Source organism: Moschus berezovskii, chromosome 5 (assembly GCF_049115385.1).
Source record: "Moschus berezovskii isolate FMDL1 chromosome 5, NW_MosBer_1.0, whole genome shotgun sequence".
Lineage (NCBI taxonomy): Eukaryota > Metazoa > Chordata > Mammalia > Artiodactyla > Moschidae > Moschus > Moschus berezovskii.
The window spans coordinates 108803158-108821569 of record NC_142464.1 but is presented as its reverse complement, the minus strand read 5'-3'; the positions used below and the strand labels follow the sequence as shown (position 1 = coordinate 108821569).

General features: G+C 48.8%; 1 protein-coding gene across 1 annotated transcript; it reads left to right on the top strand.

Annotated features, from left to right (window-relative positions):
• The first annotated feature begins 10403 nt into the window (after positions 1-10403).
• On the top strand, positions 10404-16797 carry NKX6-1 (NK6 homeobox 1). The gene is made up of 3 exons (XM_055434700.2): positions 10404-11186; positions 12924-13096; positions 15352-16797. The coding sequence occupies exons 1-3, from the start codon at positions 10526-10528 to the stop codon at positions 15619-15621; spliced, it is 1104 nt and encodes a 367-aa protein (XP_055290675.2). The 5' UTR covers positions 10404-10525; the 3' UTR covers positions 15622-16797.
• Positions 16798-18412: the final 1615 nt, after the last annotated feature.

Here is an 18412-nt window from a genome sequence, read left to right as displayed (position 1 = left end):
TACTTTGTAGCAGCAATTCCTAAGCCATGTTAGAACATTTAAACAAAGCACAGGGAAAAGTAAAGTGAAAAAAATAAGTATCATGAAACTAGGTAAACCAGTTTATACAAACCTGTTGTTTAATTGCTAAGTCATGTCCAACTCTTTGTGACCCCATGGACTATAGCCCGCCAGGATTCTCTGTCTATGGGATTTTCCAGGAAAGAATACTGGAGTGGGTTGCCATTTCCTTCTCCAGGGGGTTTTCCTGACTCAGGGATCGAACCCTAGTTTCTTTCATTGAAAGGTATATTTTTATGGCTGAGTCATCAGGGAAGCCGTTATACAAAGTACTCATCATCAATCTGGGGTTCCCTGCAGGATTTTCTTCTTCCTAGATCAAGGTTTTTTTGTTTTATATTTATTTTTATTTATTCATTTGGCTGTGAAAGGTCTTCGTTGTGGCAGGTGGGATCTTTAGTTGTGACATGTGAACTCTTAGTTGTGTCATGTGGGGTCTAGCTCCCCGAACAGGGATCAAACCCTGCGCTGGGAGCTTGGAGTCTTAGCCACTGGACCACCGGGGAGTCCTGTTCCTAGATCAAGTTTTGCTTCCATGTGATAGTGCTTATATTTAACCTCTATCTTAAAAGCACCTTCAGTTCAGTTCAGTTCAGTCGCTCAGTTGTGTCCGACTCTTTGCGACCCCATGAATCACAGCACACCAGGCCTCCCTGTCCATCACCAACTCCCGGAGTTCACTCAAACTCATGTCCATCGAGTTGGTGATGCCATCCAGCCATCTCATTCTCTGTCGTCCCCTTCTCCTCCCGCCCCCAATCCCTCCCAGCATCAGAGTCTTTTCCAGTGAGTCAACTCTTCGCATGAGGTGGCTAAAGTATTGCAGTTTCAGCTTTAGCATCAGTCCTTCCAATGAACACCCAGGATTGATCTCCTTTAGAATGGACTGGTTGGATCTCCTTGCAGTACAAGGGACTCTCAAGAGTCTTCTCCAGCACCACAGTTCAAAAGCATCCATTCTTGGGCGATCAGCTTTCTTCACAGTCCAACTCTCACATCCATACATGACCACTGGAAAAACCATAGCCTTGACTAGATGGACCTTGGTTGGCAAAGTAATGTCTCTGCTTTTTAATATACTATCTAGGTTGGTCATAACTTTCCTTCCAAGGAGTAAGCGTCTTTTAATTTCCTGGCTGCAATCAGCATCCACAGTGATTTTGGAGCCCCCCAAAATAAAGTCTGACACTGTTTCCCCATCTATTTCCCATGAAGTGATGGGACCAGATGCCATGATGTTCGTTTTCTGAATGTTGAGCTTCAAGCCAACCTTTTCACTCTCCTCTTTCACTTTCATCAAGAGGCTTTTGAGTTCCTCTTCACTTTCTGCCATAAGGGTGGTGTCATCTGCATATCTGAGGTTACTGATATTTCTTCCGGCAATCTTGATTCCAGCTTGTGCTTCTTCCAGCCCAGCGTTCCTCATGATATACTCTGCATATAAGTTAAATAAGCAGGGTGACAATATACAACCTTGATGCACTCCTTTTCCTATCTGGAACCAGTCTGTTGTTCCATGTCCAGTTCTAACTGTTACTTCCTGACCTGCATACAGGTTTCTCAAGAGGCAAGTCAGGTGGTCTGGTATTCCCATCTCTTTCAGAATGTTCCACAGTTTATTGTGATCCACAAAGTCAAAGGCTTTTGCATAGTCAATGTAGCAGAAATAGATGTTTTTCTGGAACTCTCTTGCTTTCTCCATGATCCAGCGGATGTTGGCAATTTGATCTCTGGTGCCTCTGCCTTTTCTAAAACCTGCTTGAACATCTGGAAGTTTACGGTTCACGTATTGCTGAAGCCTGGCTTGGAGAATTTTGAGCATGACTTTACTAGCGTGTGAGACGAGTGCGATTGTGTGGTAGTTTGAGCATTCTTTGGCACTGCCTTTCTTTGGGATTGGAATGAAGACTGACCTTTTCCAGTCCTGTGGCCAATGCTGACTTTTCCAAATTTGCTGGCATATTGAGTGCAGCACTTTTACAGCATCATCTTTCAGGATTTGAAATAGCTCAACTGGAATTCCATCACCTCCACTAGCTTTGTTCATAGTGATGCTTTCTAAGGCCCACTTGACTTCACATTCCAAGATGTGAAACACCTTAGACAGCTTGAAATCCAAACCCAAACAAAGAACAGTCTGAATGAGGTAAACATCTCTTCTCTAATTACTTAAGGCCTGCCTTCAAGTATGTCTCTCCTTCCTAAGGACCTGCTCTTTCATTGATGATTAAGATCAAGAAGGCCTACTTTATTTAAGTAAACTTTACCCCTGTATACATAGAGACCTGTCACCACTGCAAGACTGCCTCTACCAGCCAACCTATGGAAGGCAAAACACGAAGTCTGGAGCGTCATTTGTTAGCACGACAAAGTGGTAGTTCTAAATAAAGAGTAATTAGCCCATGAATCACACAGGGTTGCTGAAGTCCAGGCTGATAAACAGCGAGTTTGTTCTAATAGACAGGGCATCACTTCTGGTGGGTTGATAACTACCCCTGCAGATTGTAAAACAGCTTGCGTGCTTGCTAAGTTGTTTCAGTCTTGACTGACTCCTTGTGATCCCATGGACTGTCTCCTCTGCCCCTGGGATTCTCCAGGCAAGAACACTGGAGTGGGCTGCCATTCCCTTCTCCAGCGGATCTTTCCCACCCACAGATCAAACCTGTCTCTTGTGTCTTCTGTATTATCAGGCGGGTTCTTTACCACTAGCACCACCTGGGCTTGAGTACCGCTGTTATTTCATCATTTTACCAAGTAACTGGAGATTTTCTCAACGGCCAATGGGTTAACCCACATCCTTGGCAATTTTTCAGGTAAAATGGCCAGGTTGACAGGTTTGTTTAGAAGGCTCTCTGGCCTGTGAATCGCCATTTAGAGCTATAATTTATACCATCTGTGAAGTGAATCTATGATCAACCACTACCCTGGATTAAGGGAACAAAAATGTGAAGCTAAGCTATGTATTTGTTAATATTAAATTTTAATTTAAAAAGTAATTAAGATGCCTAAAAGTTGTCCTAAAAATAGGGTCAATCGTTTTTAAAAAGCAACTAAAAGTATATTTGAACTTAAATATGTGTCTTGCACATAAACCAAGTCCTAATATTTTCAGGAATTAAATTTTTATTTGAATAACTTATCAAAGAATTCAATAAGCTCCATTATCCTTTCAATAGTTTTCTTATTAAAGAGATTTTTAATTGTGAGATTTTTTTTTCTGTAATGGGTATGCAAAAATTCACCTAATATTTACTTACCAATTTATAATATTCAGGGACTTCCCTGGTGGTCCAGTGGTTAAAAACACACCTTGCAATGCAGGGAACTCGGGTTTGATCCCTGTTCGGGGAACTAAGATCTCCCACGCTGTGGAGCAACTAAGCCATGTTCCACAACTAGAGAGCCTGAGTGACCGGCTACCATGCTCACACACTACTGCTGAAGAATTGCAGAGAATTCGTGTGGAGCAGTGAAACATCTCACACGCAACACTGAAGATCCCTCATATTGAAACTAAGACCCAATGCAGCCAAATAAATAAAAAAATGCATAAAGATATCATAAACATTTATAACATTCAGATTGCTTTTTTATACCTTAATTTCCGCCCCCCAGTTTTCAGAGGAGCAGTTTAATTTAGTTAAAGTATGGACTATGGAACCAGACCTCCTGGGTTTAAGTTCCAGCATCCCCAGTTACTAACTGTATCATCTTAAGCAAGTTACCTAACTTCTCTGTGCTTTAATTTCATCATTCTTATAATAGGGATAGCTATCGTATTAATTCAGAGATGCAGAATTGTTGTTGAATTACTACTGTGAAGTACTCAGAACAGTAAACATTCAGTGTTAGCTATTATTAATATTATATGTCAGAACATTCTTAGCACTAGTGGTAAAGTGAGAACCTGAAGGGGTTCACGGAAGAATCAGGCAGGAATCTGGGCAGTGAGCACTTGGCCTCCCTGCAGGATCATGGTTTGTGGGAGTAAGCTGGACCCAGGTCCCTGACAGTGTGCAGGGCTCTTCTCACGACATAGGGACTAAGTGTGGGAGATTTCAGTGCTGATCTGTACCTGATTCAATAAGTGGATGAAGCAGGTTATAAAATAAGTGTCAGGATACACTAGTATATACTCAATGAGACCTCGACCATTAATGTGAAACATAGAATTAAGATTGGAGAAAAGACAGCAAGCAAATATGTCAAAATGTCAGCAGTGTTTGTCCCCTGAAGATGGGATTATGGGTGACTCTTTGTTTTTATAATTCTTCCTGCTTTCCAAATATTCTGAAGTAAACACAGTATTATTTTTATAATTAGGGAAGAAAAGTAAAAAAGATAATTCCAATAAAAATTGAAATTTGTTTTATCCAGACTGAGTCAAATGCTGGAATGCAACGAAGGGTAGGGGAGCAAGAAAGATTAAAATTGAAATGTTCATTTTAGAAGGCTTTTGCTATCTGAATTAAAGCAAGAATTGCCAGCCCTATACTTCATTTGATCCTTTTGGAATTTCAGATAAAAATTAAGCACATGTTAATCAAGGATCTATACAAAGGCAAACCTGTTTGAGAAATTAAATTTCTACTTTTAACACAAAAAGGCTGGCTTGTCTTCTAGGCCGAATGAACTGCTAAGTTTCTTCCACAAGAGGGCGGTAACTGCTCAGGGTTTCTTTAAAACGGCCTGAAGGACCCAGGCACTGCAAGCGAGGCAGTGACGCAAGTAAGAACTTTTTTTTCATGGAAGGAGTCGCACAGGGTGAGTCGGCTGAAAGGACCAAAGCTGACACATGCACGCACACCCAAATCAGAAGCAACACCTTTTAGGGGGACTGAAAGAGGAACTAGTTCACGGGCTTGTTTAAAATTACTTAAATTATGCTCCATGGACGTCATTTATACAGGTGTAAATTTTTTTTGCCGGAGGTTCACATCAGATACTCTTTAACCTGGTGGTGAAACTGAACCAGCATTTTATTCTTTAAGGAAATTGTAGACATTCACAGACATTCCTTCAAGCATATGGAGGAATGCACACTGGATCTTGGTTTCCAGAATGTACGTCAAAGCATGTACCTTTCCTGGAAGCGAATGGGTCTTTGTAGAAAATACTCGGGGGCATGCGGGGCTTGGGTGTTATACATGCAGATATGTTTGCTAAAGTTTTGTGTGCTTTGCTGAAGTTCAAGACTAGTTTTCTCTCTATCAGGTCATTGGTGTTTTCTTGCGTTTCCTCTCACTCCTGAATCCAGTTTTGATATTGCAGACGTTTAGACTTAGAATTCTCCATCTTCTGGGACTTTTCACAACCCTCCCTTCCGAGTGCACATGTCCCCCAGGAGAGCTTCTGTAGGTGTGCGCAGGGATGCCATGTTGTCACATTGAAGATCCCTGATGGGAGCGGGGAGGTGGAGGCTGGCCTGAAATTCCAAACCTTTTTGGTAGTAGATCCCACGAGGCTGTCTACAGCGGGTCGGTTCCTTCTCTCATTTTGTGTTGGTCTCGGCGGGGAGAGCAAGGCCGACAGCAGGATCCCTCCAGGGCTCTTCCCCACCCGGCATTTGTAGGCCTCTCTGTACCCCAACCCTTCCCAAGTAGTCTCCTTAATTCCTGGTTAGCAGAAGCGGCCAGGGATCTAGTTTCCAAAAAACCGCCTTTAGGGCATGCACAGAGATGCACACAGCCGTGCTCTCCTTCTCAGAGACTGAGTGATTCCAAGACCGTGGACTTCCTTCTTTCTCCCTTGAGTTTCTACTTAGCCGCCGCTCCACTCGACCCCTCTTATTAACAGGAACTGTAAACCCAACCGGCCTCCGGGTTCAGCCCAAACGAGCCCTATTCGTCGGCTCTAGCGGAGTTATTAAAGAAGTCATCCGGACAATTCCGGCAAACACCCTTTGGAGTGGGTTTTGGCCTGAAACACACAAAATTCCCTTCGTCCCCCTCCTCCCTCCTTCTCCGACTTTAGAATTGGCTTCCTGTGGCTCCACTTGAGTATCCCGACCTCTCTTTGACGTTAATATATTTGGGGAAGAATAGTTATCATTCATCGCCGACAGACTGCTGAATTTAAGTACACTTAGCTGAGATTTCATTTGCATTCCTCCGTAAATTACTCTGAATTTAGGCTCTGCTCCTTCCATTTAAAACAGAAGTAGCACACCTCGCTAGGCGTCCGAGTCCAGGGTTAAGACCGAGGGTGGGATGGTCAAGTGCGTGACGCAGGCTGCATAATAGTAGGAACCGACTAAAAACAGTAACTTGAAAACGGAGGCCCTGGTCTGCAGGCTTAAAGGAAGTCCAGGGGCTGGGCAGGGCAGCCTTCTTCACCCCTACCCTTGTAGCTCTTTTGGCAACCTCCGAATTTGCCAAACCGCTTTCATTTATTTTCCAATTAAAATGCAAATCAATCACTTTCCAACACAGTCCTCCCCCTAAATATATATATATATAGTGCAGAGACGCGGGGGGCAAAGGGGGTCGTGAGCACGTGTGACACGTTCCATTCCCAAGGATTGCTTAGAAATGCCGGGCTCTCTTAGGTCGTGGGCAGAACCGCGTGCGGGTCTTGATGGGAGGGGTGGTTCCCCGAGGGAGAGAAGTCCTGATTCTTGAGGGCGTGTGTATGCGGCGTGTAAGATGGCCCTGACCAAAAACCCGCCTCCCGCATCCGCGTCGGAATCTGCTCCTCCAGGACGCCGTCCGGAAGGTGGTTTTCGCTCTGCAGGGGCAGGGTCATCTCTCCCAACAGCCCACCCGCTTCGAGGACGCCCCTCGCTCTCCCGGCTCCCAGCTGGAGACAGACGGCGCAGATCGATCATGATAACAGCACCAGGCAGGAGGCACCGTCCGGCCTTCCTTCGCCGTGCCTCGCCGTGAGCGTCTGAATTTCATTGCCCCACGCGGGATTCGGGCACCCAGGGCTCACCCCCCGGGGATCTAGGTACATAGACCCCAGATGTTTTTATTGTCACAATTAAGAACAACACTGCTGTTTTAATTCCGCAATGTGAATGATAAAGCAAACGATTGAGACTTCCAATCGGCACCCAAGCTTTGCAATTATTTACCGATGGCAATTAACCCAGAATTGGGTGGAGTTGAATCAATCGTTCTCCGGGTTGGTCGGTCTTTCTGTTTTTGCTCTATTTCTACCTCACCCACCCCAAATCAGATACTAGATTTACAATAGGAAAATGTTCAATGCTTCCCCAGGTCAGGCTATTTACATGAAATAAAGCGAAGTCGCTTTTTGAAATTGGAATATTTGGGGATCACTGGCTTCCTTCCCTCTCTATTCCTACCTAGTCCTCGCGAATGTGGTGTGAGGTGTGCGGGGGAGGTGAGGTCGCTCGGGGCCCAGGCGCGGGGTTCAGGTGAAGGGTTGTGTATCACCGCCGTCCTGAAGACTCCGGAGGCGAGATAAAGTTTCATTTTTAACGAATCGAGAAGCAGAGGACCCCAACTCTCGGGCCAGGGTCGGGCTACACGCACCTCCCTCCTGCTGGAGTTCCCCTAGTGGCCCAAGGACAGGGCGCTGGAGTTTATACCCACAGCCCAGCAAACATCCTCATGGGGAAATACAGACGGCCCCCTCGTCATCTGTCTTCTTGCCCTACTCAGCATAATTCACGTTGAAGAAGGACCTTACCCTCCCCTTAGTCAGATTTCTATGGTCTGTGTAGTGATGGGTTTAGCCCAGTCGCGAAATTAATGAAAAACAATGGAGAAGGAACGTTATTTTTATATCAGAAGTGAATAACAAAAGTGGCAAAAGATAAACAAAAATCTCTCAAACTCAAGCTCAAGTTGCTACCTTTAAAAGATCAGTGCAGCGGAAACCCTAGGTTATCTAAGTGGAGTAAGCCCTCTGGCTTTCCGTGCTGGGATGCAAATAAGAGCTTTTGGCTCTCACAGCCAAACTCGGTCCATGGGTGGTGCCGCTGGAATTGTAGTCCTTATTTATTTCAATTTTCTGCTGATTAAGTTTGGACTTAATGATCTCGTCCAAACTACTGTAGTGGCTACCCCTCGATGGTGTGCTACTTTAATACCCTGAAATCTCAAAACTGTGCGAGGGTCTTCCTTCCCCGTGTACACAGCTCAACGCTCCTGGAAATTTAAAGATCTCCAGCGATGGAAGAAATTGAGAGGGAATAAGGGAAACCGCCGTCCAACACCTAAACGCTAAGACATCCCATCATCACAGCGCAGGAGCCGGGAAGTCTCCATCTCCCGAAACATTATGGGGTTGAGAGAGGGGTAAGAGTTTTCGAGATGGTTGTGAAGGGGTGTGTGTATGTGTACCGGATACTTTTGTATCTAAAGACTCCACCTCAATTTTGATGATTCTGCCCCCGTAAAACTCAAAACAAATAATGATCACAGGGGAGAAAAGTTTAAAAAGTTCACTGCTCTCACGTTGAAACATCGCATGAGAAACAAATGCTCCCAATAAGCTGATTCCGTTCCCTGAGAATGGAGTAAACCTATAAATGATAACATCTTGTGTGTGTGGAGGTGGGGGGAGACCCAGGAATAAAAAGAAAAGTGAAAGAGAAGAAACAGAAGGAAAGCGGGGAGGTGGCAAAGATGGAATAGGGCGATCCTTCGGCCTACAAGGGGATTAAAGACATCTCTAAGGCTTAAGCAGCAACAAATTAATTTACACAATCCTGGGAGAGCCCAGATGGCCTTTAATTAATCCCTTCAAAAGAAGGAGCTAGGCCAGGGCTGCGCCGGCTGCCTGCTCCATTAGCTCCGTTTTACAAGAGACCAGACTCTGTTCGAGGTGAGGCGTCGTGAGCTCGTGGGGGAAGGGGGGGCTAGGGTGACGAGAGCGGGCGAGGGGGAGGCGAGGGAAGAATATGAACTGCTCTTCCATAAAAGGGCTGGGTTTTCATTATTCTTCTCTTTAAAAAGTAATACCCTCTTCGTCTCTGCTCCCCCCTCCCCTTTCCCATTTTATTTAACACAATTAATTGAGGCGTCCACTGGCCCAGCGGCCGAACCGCACCACTCGCCAGGCCCCGCCCCCAGGCCCCGCCCACTGGCGGGATGGAAGCGGGAGGGGGCGGGAACCAGGCGGGCGCGGTCCTACGGCTCGCCCCCTTTAGCCAATCGGAGGGCGCGGCGCTCCCGAGTGGGCGTGACCCAGAGGCGACGCGAGGCCCCAGGCAGAGCGCTATTGGAAACGGTGGTTACGCCCCCGGCCTGCACCCCACCCTCCCCGCTCCTCGGGCCCGCCCTTCCCGGCTGCCTCGGAGTGACGTCCTTCAAAGTTCTCATTTTGGACCCCCCATCTCCCCCTCCCTCTAGTCCCCCAGCTAAAGAGGGGTAGGGAGTGATGCAAATGTTTTATTACCTTTGAGAGCTTCATCTGAACTGTCAGGCCCGGAGGGAGCAAGGAGAGGAGAGAGAGAGGTAGTGGAACAGCCTCGGAGAGGGGGTCAGCTTGGCCGGAGGACAGGACTTAGAAAAGCGAAGCCTGTGGAGCCGCGAAGAAAATGCGAGACAGAAGAGGCAAAGGCGGAGAGTGAGAGGAAGAGAGGGCGCTGGGGGCTGGGTGGGGCCGGGGTCGCCAGGCCCTTTTGCAGAAGTGGACGGACGAGTGGAGCCGTAACTGAAGGCGTCAGACTTTTCACTTAGTCTTTGCTTTTCTGTATTTTTCCTCCCCACTTTTTTTTTCTTTTTCTTTTCAATATTGCAACTCTAGTACCCCGTGGCGCACAGGGGAAGACGGGTCGGCGCGCCGAGTCTGGGAGCCGAGGGGATCGGTGGCACTGCCCTTTCTGGCGCCGAAGCCTCGGGCAAGAGCAGGCGGAGGAAGCCCTCCCAGAGGCCAACCCTCCCGCGGGTTGGATGCGCTCTCTCCCTGCGCGCTCCGCGCGCCGAGTGCGGATCAACCTTGTGGCCGAAAGAGCAGGGCATCCAAGTAAGACTGGAGCTCGTCGAGCGGAACCCGGCGTCCTTTGAACCTCCCCGAAGAAAGCAAGCCGGCCCCCCACCCCCAACTATCCCCACATCAAAGATTCGGTGATTCTTAACTTTGTTACGAGCTCTCTGGGGCCGGCCGGGGTTTGGTTTTGCTTATTTCCAAGAGGGAGAAGATGAGAAGTTGCGCTCTTTGAGCGGCGAGGAAAAAGTGAGGAAGAAGCGAGGAGCCCGAGATTGAATCCAGGACTCTAGCGGGGCAAGGACAGCCCAAACCACCCGGACGCTGCTCGCTGGTCTCGGCCAGCCACCGCCTCTCCACGGGTGTGTTTGGACATTTCTGCTGCGCAGTTCCGAGAGCAATTCTCGGCGGCGGCATTCCTGGCCCCGTTGGCAGGTCGCCCCCGGGTGCGCCGCCGAGCGCCTCCTTGCTCGCGCCCGCGGCGCTTCTCGCTCTCCGGATCCCCGCCGGGGGGCAGGGGCCGGCGCCCTAGCTGCGTGGCCGCGGGCTCCGGCCTGGTCGTGGGATGTTAGCGGTGGGGGCGATGGAGGGCCCCCGGCAGAGCGCGTTCCTGCTCAGCAGCCCGCCCCTGGCCGCCCTGCACAGCATGGCAGAAATGAAGACCCCGCTGTACCCCGCCGCCTACCCCCCGCTGCCCGCCGGACCCCCCTCCTCCTCGTCCTCCTCGTCCTCCTCGTCGTCGCCCTCCCCGCCTTTGGGCGCCCACAACCCGGGCAGCCTGAAGCCCCCGGCCGCGGGGGGGCTCTCGGCCCTGGGCAGCCCCCCGCAGCAGCTCTCGGCCGCCACCCCGCACGGCATCAACGACATCCTGAGCCGGCCCTCCATGCCGGTGGCCTCAGGGGCCGCCCTGCCCTCCGCCTCGCCCTCCGGGTCCTCCTCCTCCTCTTCCTCGTCCACCTCCGCTTCGGCTGCCGCGGCTGCAGCCGCAGCGGCGGCCGCCGCCGCCTCGTCGCCAGCGGGGCTCCTGGCCGGCCTGCCCCGTTTCAGCAGCCTGAGCCCGCCGCCGCCGCCGCCCGGGCTCTACTTCAGCCCCAGCGCCGCGGCCGTGGCCGCCGTGGGTCGGTACCCGAAGCCGCTGGCCGAGCTGCCCGGACGGACGCCTATCTTCTGGCCGGGAGTGATGCAGAGCCCACCCTGGAGGGACGCCCGCCTGGCCTGCACCCCTCGTGAGTACAGCCGCCTGCTGCGCCCACTTGTGCTGGTTCTGCCCGCTCTCAGGTCACGGCCTCCGGTGTGCAGGCGGCCGGGTCCACCCTCTTGCCGGCGGAGCAGTTTGGCAGCGCCAGAATCACGCAATGTAGGATGGGCCAGGGCGTTCGGGGAGGGATTCTCGCTTCCCTGAGCTCCATGGTGTGTCCAGGCGGCCCCTCTTCCCAAGTCCCAGGCACGCGGAGCAGAGCGCGTGTGCATGCGTCTCCGGGAAGCACACCGCGGTGTGCGGGACGTGTGTCTCATCCGAGGCCCCGGCTGCCCCCGGAACAGCCCGGCCTGGACCCGTAGGCCCCTCCTGGGTTAAAGAGGTGCGGAGGGCAAGAGGGGTTACTGCGTCCCCGCCCGCACTCCAGCTTTCCCGTGTCCCAGGCCAGAGTCCCATTCGATCTTCGAAGCCTCACTGGCCTCCTGGTGGGGGAACGGCATGGACGAGCCCGTCACAGCTCTGAGCCGATCGCCTGTGTTTGGATGTGCGACTTGGTCCAGGGAGTCCCCAGCTCACCCGGTCGCCTTCACGGCACCCTCCTTCGACCTGCGAGTACACGCAGCCCAGGGGAGCCCACTGAAGGCAGGTCCACGGTCGGTGCACGAGGGCGAGCGCTACTTCGGGCCGCTCCCCACCGCTGGGCCCTGGTTTTTTCCACCTGCCTCGGCCCCAAAGGCCGGGAAGCCTTGGGCCTGTACATATTGAGGGCCGTCGTGGCTCTCAACATCATAAAAGGAGAAAGAACCGGAGGAGGAACCAGGCGGCGGGACAAGGATGGGGTGGGGGCAGGCAACATTGCACAAAGATCTTACTGGAAACCAACTGAGTTAGCCCAGGATCACTCTAATCTTCTGGGTAGTTGGCCAGCTCGCAGACACAGCTCCCATCCTCCCGGGTGGCATTGAGGGGCCAGTGCCCGGCCCTTTTCTCGCTCAGGTCTTTGCTTTTGACCGAGTCCCCGAAGTTTCTCACGTCTCTGGATCTCACGTCTCAGCTCTGTGGCTGAGCGGCAGTAACTGAGGGAAGTTGGGGGAGCCAAGTGGAAGCTCTTTTGGGGAGCCTGAGGACTGGGGCGGCCGGGGGGATGCGTGTGAGGGTGTCGGGGAGACGCTTTTGTGTGTGTTCGGCCGGCCGCGTAGGGACCTCCAACAAAGGCGACGCCCCCTCCCCCTCGGCCGCAGCGGCGTTAGGGTTGGGGGGCGACTTAGCTCGCTTGTGTTTCTAAAACAAGGCACCCTTTGTGGCGCGGGCACATGTTAGGAAACCGTTCGAGGAACAAAATTAGTCGTCCCCACGCAGAGGCCCCGAGACCGAGCGCCCCCAACTAGACTAGGCGGGCTGCCCACCAGCCCCCAGCCCCGCACTCGGTTTCCAGGGCCCTAGCGATTCAGCCTCGGCAAACTTGAGCGATGAGCTCTCAGTTGGACGTCGTTATTGGGCCAAAGGTTATTTACTGCAGTTTCAAACACACCCGCTTAAAAGAAAAAAAAAAAAAAAACAAAACCACAAAAAACAGGTGGGTGTAAAAAAAGCAAAGGGGGAAGAGCCGTGGGGCCGTAAGCGCCCCCCAGCATTTCTCAGTGCTGCAGAGGAGCGCACTCTCGGTTCCCACCGCAACGTGGTTTCTGGAGTTCGTTCCTTCTCAGTGAAGCCGCTCATAACTGACTACTTCTTCCCTTCCCTTTAAAAAAATCCGTTCTCCTAGATCAAGGATCCATCTTGTTGGACAAAGACGGGAAGAGGAAACACACGAGACCCACGTTCTCGGGCCAGCAGATCTTTGCCCTGGAGAAGACTTTCGAACAAACGAAATACTTGGCGGGGCCCGAGAGGGCTCGCTTGGCCTATTCATTGGGGATGACGGAGAGTCAGGTCAAGGTGAGTGGACCTTGCAAACCTCGAGGAATACCGCCCCTGTGTACGCCGTGCGCGTGTACCTACACACACACACACACACACACACCCCAAACTAACAAATAGCCACCCGCCCAGGGGTGCGGGTCTGCGGAGCCTGGGGAGAGCTGAGATCAGCGAAAGAGGTTGGGTGGAGGGGGGGATAAGTTACAAAGGCTCTGGGTCTCACAGGCGGGCAAACTGTTGATGAACAAAAGGAATCAAGCCCCCGCCTTTGAAATTAGGTTAATCTAGATAGCAGCATGTGCTGGGGGAACTCTCCATTATTAGAGAATAAAAGCATTACTGAAATATCAGCCCTGAGAATAGATGAAGCCAGTTAGATAGCTTCTATTTGTTCTATTTGTAAGGATATTCAAGCTTTTGCTTGTCAATTCAGGCTCCACTAGTTACAGAATTTCCTAATGTAGATCGGCATTATAGTGCTCCTGTATTAACTTACAGGTTAAAAAAACACAATAAATCCACAAGATTTGACCCCTTAACAGGGATGCACCTGCTTTTAACTGAGCCTGAAGGCAGGCACTTTGAAGTAGTAATTTTCCAAGTGAATTAACAAGATTATGACTGTATTACGAAACAGAAGTTTATCAATAGATGTAAGGTTTTACTGTTTATGACAATTTATAATTAAAATGTCACTTAGCTTATAATTGGGTTGTACAGTATATTTCCAGGGAATCAAATTGGAGAACTCTTTCCTGAAAAAATAAAGGGCTGGAAACAGCTGTGTACTGTAAATCTAGTGGTTCCCTGTATTTCCAGTATTCCCTTTTGTTCTTCAGTTTGCTATATCTCGCTCTCTATGTATATATATACATATATAGATAGATAGATAGATATCTATACATATATATAGTTTTTGGTGTGTGTGTTTAAATCTGCTTCTATTAGTTATCTTGTTGCTTTGAAAACTAAGTAGAGATAAGGTTAGTCAAGTCTGCTGGTTAGAGAGTATTTCACCCTGGACAAGCATCATAAAATGCATTTCAGGAGTGATTTTGTATGTGACCATTAGAGTACCATCACTGTTAAGATTATTTTTTGCAGTGGTTGGTACAAAGTTTACCACTGTAGTCTGGAGGTCTTCATTTGTCACCATAAATATGTCTGCGTGGCTAGAAGTGAATTATTATAGCTGCATAAAGAAACTGAAAATCACTTTCTTAACAATTCTGATTCTCTAGATAAATACATAACAGATGAGAAAATGGATGAGAAGCATAAAAGAGGATGCTTTGGAAACTGGTTACTTGTGGCTGGTGCTTTAGGTTTCAAATATGTGTATCAAACACGATGTCAAAAATCGTGAATAGGCTTAAAATAGTTGTATAAAAATGAATGTCTTAGGAAGGATCAATATTAAAATAATATTTGAAAGACCAGGCATGCTAATAGTGGGAAATAATGTAATTGACAAAATTTCACTTTTAAAAAACTCATGAAAATTCTTGCCTTGGTCTTTGGTTTTATGAAAAACATTAAACCAGAGAGACAGACACGCAAACTGCTATGATGATTTCAACTAAGCTATTAAATATTTTCATGCATTTATGTTGGTTATTATCAGTGACTTGAGGTTTGTGTTTTATCAGTATTTTTATTTGACATTGCATCATACAAGTATACAGGGATAGGGGAGTGTTTACCCACCATTTTTGTGTGTTTTCAGACCTGAAATAAGTGAAACAGACAAATATTCAAAAGTGAAAAAAACAGAGGTTATTAGTGTAAATGCCGTGTCTTTCCCCACAAATCTCACTAAAAAACAAGTACGCTTCAGATTATTTGAAATACCTGAATCTGAGGAAGTAAAAAAACGAATAGAATTGCAATCATTAGGAGGCAGTTTTACGGAGGGGAAAAGTTTTCTACTTCCAACTAGAAAGTAGGCGAGTGAAGTCTTTTAGGGAAACTCAGTTTAAGTTTCCAAGTTTTTTTTTTTTTTTTCCTCTTCTGAGAAATCGCTCAGTGACAACCTCAATACTCTTGTGTTGCTATCACTATGGCAACGGCGGGCAGTTCCTCGGTGCCGGATCCGCGGACTAGACCCGGGCTATGGAGACCGACTTGGACGGCCCGGACGCCGTCGGTGGGGGCTGGGGGGCGCCCCGCAGGAGCCGGGGGCCGCGGCCTGGCTCCCCTGCTCCGGGGACAGTCCTTCCACCACCCCGCCTCCCCCCGAATCTCCCCTCCTCTCCGCCTTCTCGGTCTCCCAGGTCTGGTTCCAGAACCGCCGGACCAAGTGGAGGAAGAAGCACGCAGCCGAGATGGCCACGGCCAAGAAGAAGCAGGACTCGGAGACCGAGCGGCTGAAAGGGGCCTCGGAGAACGAGGAGGAGGACGACGACTACAACAAGCCCCTGGACCCCAACTCGGACGACGAGAAGATCACGCAGCTGCTGAAGAAGCACAAGTCGAGCGGCGCGGGCGGCGGCGGCGGCGGCGGGCTCCTGCTGCACGCGGCCGAGACCGAGGGCTCGTCCTGAGCGCCCGCCGCCCGCGCGTCTCCCGCCCGCCGGGGCCCCGCGCTCCTTTCTGAGATGTACAGATCTATTTTTGTAACCTACGAGTGAAGCGGGGGCAGGGGACAGAGACTCGGGAGGATGACGAGACGTGGCAGACAAGACCGCGAACTGCACCCAACTGATGCTGCAGCGGGGCCACCCTCCGGGCCCGCTCGGCGTCCCAGCCGCGTCCCCTTCTCCGTGTTCCCCCCGCCCCCACCTCACGCCGCACCCCCAGCCCCCCAAGTTTTGCCTGGAGACCGGCCGGGGCGAGGAGCGCGGAGACCCGGTCTGGACCCTCCGACACCCACCGCGCGGGGGACCTCGGAGCCACCTATGGGAAGAGGGGCAAGTCTCCCCCGCGAACTGCTGTGCCGACTAAAGTAACCTGTTGAAGGCTCTTTGTAAATAAATCGTGAGTCACACTGACTAGAAGTTACTTTATTGTGAATATTTAACATGTAAGATGCTTTCTTTTTGGAATTTGGTATAAAAAGATGGACCTCCTTCTTCCGGCTCCCCTCCCGCTTTTAAGAGCAATTCAAACCACACGGTTCCCCTTTTATTTTGAAATTAATTGGAGAAGCGTAGACAAGAATGTTCTCACTCTCCCTCCCCTCTCGCGCCCCTCCCGGGTCTGGATTTGTTCAGTCTCTTTTCCCCCTACATCCTTTCTGGCTCTTCCCTGACGACCCCTGGCCCCGAGCCCGGTTTCCCCAGTCCAGGACTTGAAATGGAAGACGTGGAACCAGGGAAGGCCCCCAACCAGCCTCTCTGTCCCCCTCTGAAATTGCACAGTCGTTTGTTGCTATTTATTAGTGATTTAAAGAAAGTGTTGGGGCGGGATGGGGCTACGATAGCTTGTATTTAATTTAACTTCTTTCGGATAAAAATGCGTGTTAAAGTAGATGGTGGGAATTGTTACAACCGCTCTGGGTCAGAAACAGAAAATTCCATTTAGTTGCTGTAATTGAATTTGAAGTGTTTTGTATCATAAGAATACTATAGACTATGTAAATTGTTTTCTTTTTTAAAGCTAATAACGGTGATATATTAGCATCTTTAACTTTTATTAATTTATATAAGGAATTCGGTTTGTAAAGAGAAGAAAACCCCCTTTGCAAGACCAGTTAAATGTAATGCACTTTCTGTTTCAAAGGATAAATCAAATTAAAAAACAGTTTGAAGAAGTCTGTTGCCTTGAATCAAAGGGTTTATATAGACCATTTGATCTCATCTGAGATCTCAAATAAAAGTCAAGACCACAAGCATTTTATATTGGTTTCTTGGGTAAAATAATTGTTACATTATTATTGTTATTTTGGAAGGGGGGAGGTCACATCTCTCATTCTCCTAGATTGGAAAGATAAATGCAGCCCCAACAATGGGCTTCTTGGAGAGACTTGTCGAACAGGCTACCTCTGCTGTCTTGTCTGTGCTGTCTGATTTTTTCCTGATCGCTTTTTCCTTTTCGAGGAAGTCCCTGGAGGTTTTGGGGAGACCTCATTTCCATATACCCAAGATAGCTTCTCAATTCAGCCTTAGCTTTCTTCGCTGAGAGGAGGCAGTGGAGCTGGCTGTCGGGCAACGCTGCTGTTTGATGCTAACATTTTCTCCCCGTAGGTTGTAAGAATACCGAAGTCAGTGGAAAACTGGGACCCCTGATTTTGCTAAACAGTGCAATAAAGAAGGCTATATTTCAAGAAAGTTTCTTCTCTAGGATTCTCTAGGATTAAGGAAGCAATATCACAGCTTCTTCAGCTGAAATTGTGAAAAAATAAAAATTGGGAATCCCAAGGAGAGAGCTGTATTACTGTCTTGGGATCTTTCTGTTTTCAGACACTCAGTTATAGGCTCAGTGAAATATAGTTATCCCCTTAGTGTTTCAGGTTAATGAGCTTGTGTTTAAAGGGAGAAAAATCAATAGAATTCGGTAGATTCTTCAGGCTCGTGTTAGGTAACAAAAGTGTGGGTCTGTTTTGTTCAGACCCATATGACATAAAAATAAAAAAACAGTAAAAACTGGGAATGAGATTGCTCGAAGTAAATTATTGCAGGCTACATTCCTCACGGCATGGTTTAATAGAAAGGAAGGATACAAATCTGCCCTGCTTCTTTTCTCTAGTTGGTCCATGAAGTTCCCAATAAGTTTTAAACTTCTGAATTTCTGTTCTCTTCGAGAGACTTCTCTTGTGGCTTAGCTGGTGAAGAATCTGCCTGCAATGCGAGAGACCCGGGTTTGATCTCTGGGTTGGGAAGATCCCCTGGAGAAGGGAAAAGCTAGCCATTTCAGTATTCTGGCCTGGAGAATTCAAGGGATTGTATAGTCCATGGGGGTGGCAAAGAGTCGGACAGGACTGAGCCACTTTCACTTTCGCAAGACTAAGCTGTGTGTCCTACAGAGAGGTAGCTATTTCAAAAGAGGTTTTGAATTAAAATCCTAGATGTAAACAATAAGATCGATCTTTTCCCTTCCTCACATCCTTCTTTTCTTCCCTCTGTCTCTCATCTTTCTCTTTCTGAAAGAACCTAGTGGTGGGGCAAGTCTGATATCCTAAAGCACCACTTTATTATTTGTTATTTTGCACCAAATGAAAGTCTCTTATCTACTTTATTTACTTACTTTTACCTTCTTCCGTCCCTCTTCTGTCTTGAAAAGCCAAGCAACTTTTTATTTATTCCTGCTTCCTAAGAAAGGAACAATCCACCAGATAATTAGAAATGCTCTTTCTGAAAGATAATAATAAAAACTATTATGCCAGTAGCAGTAGTA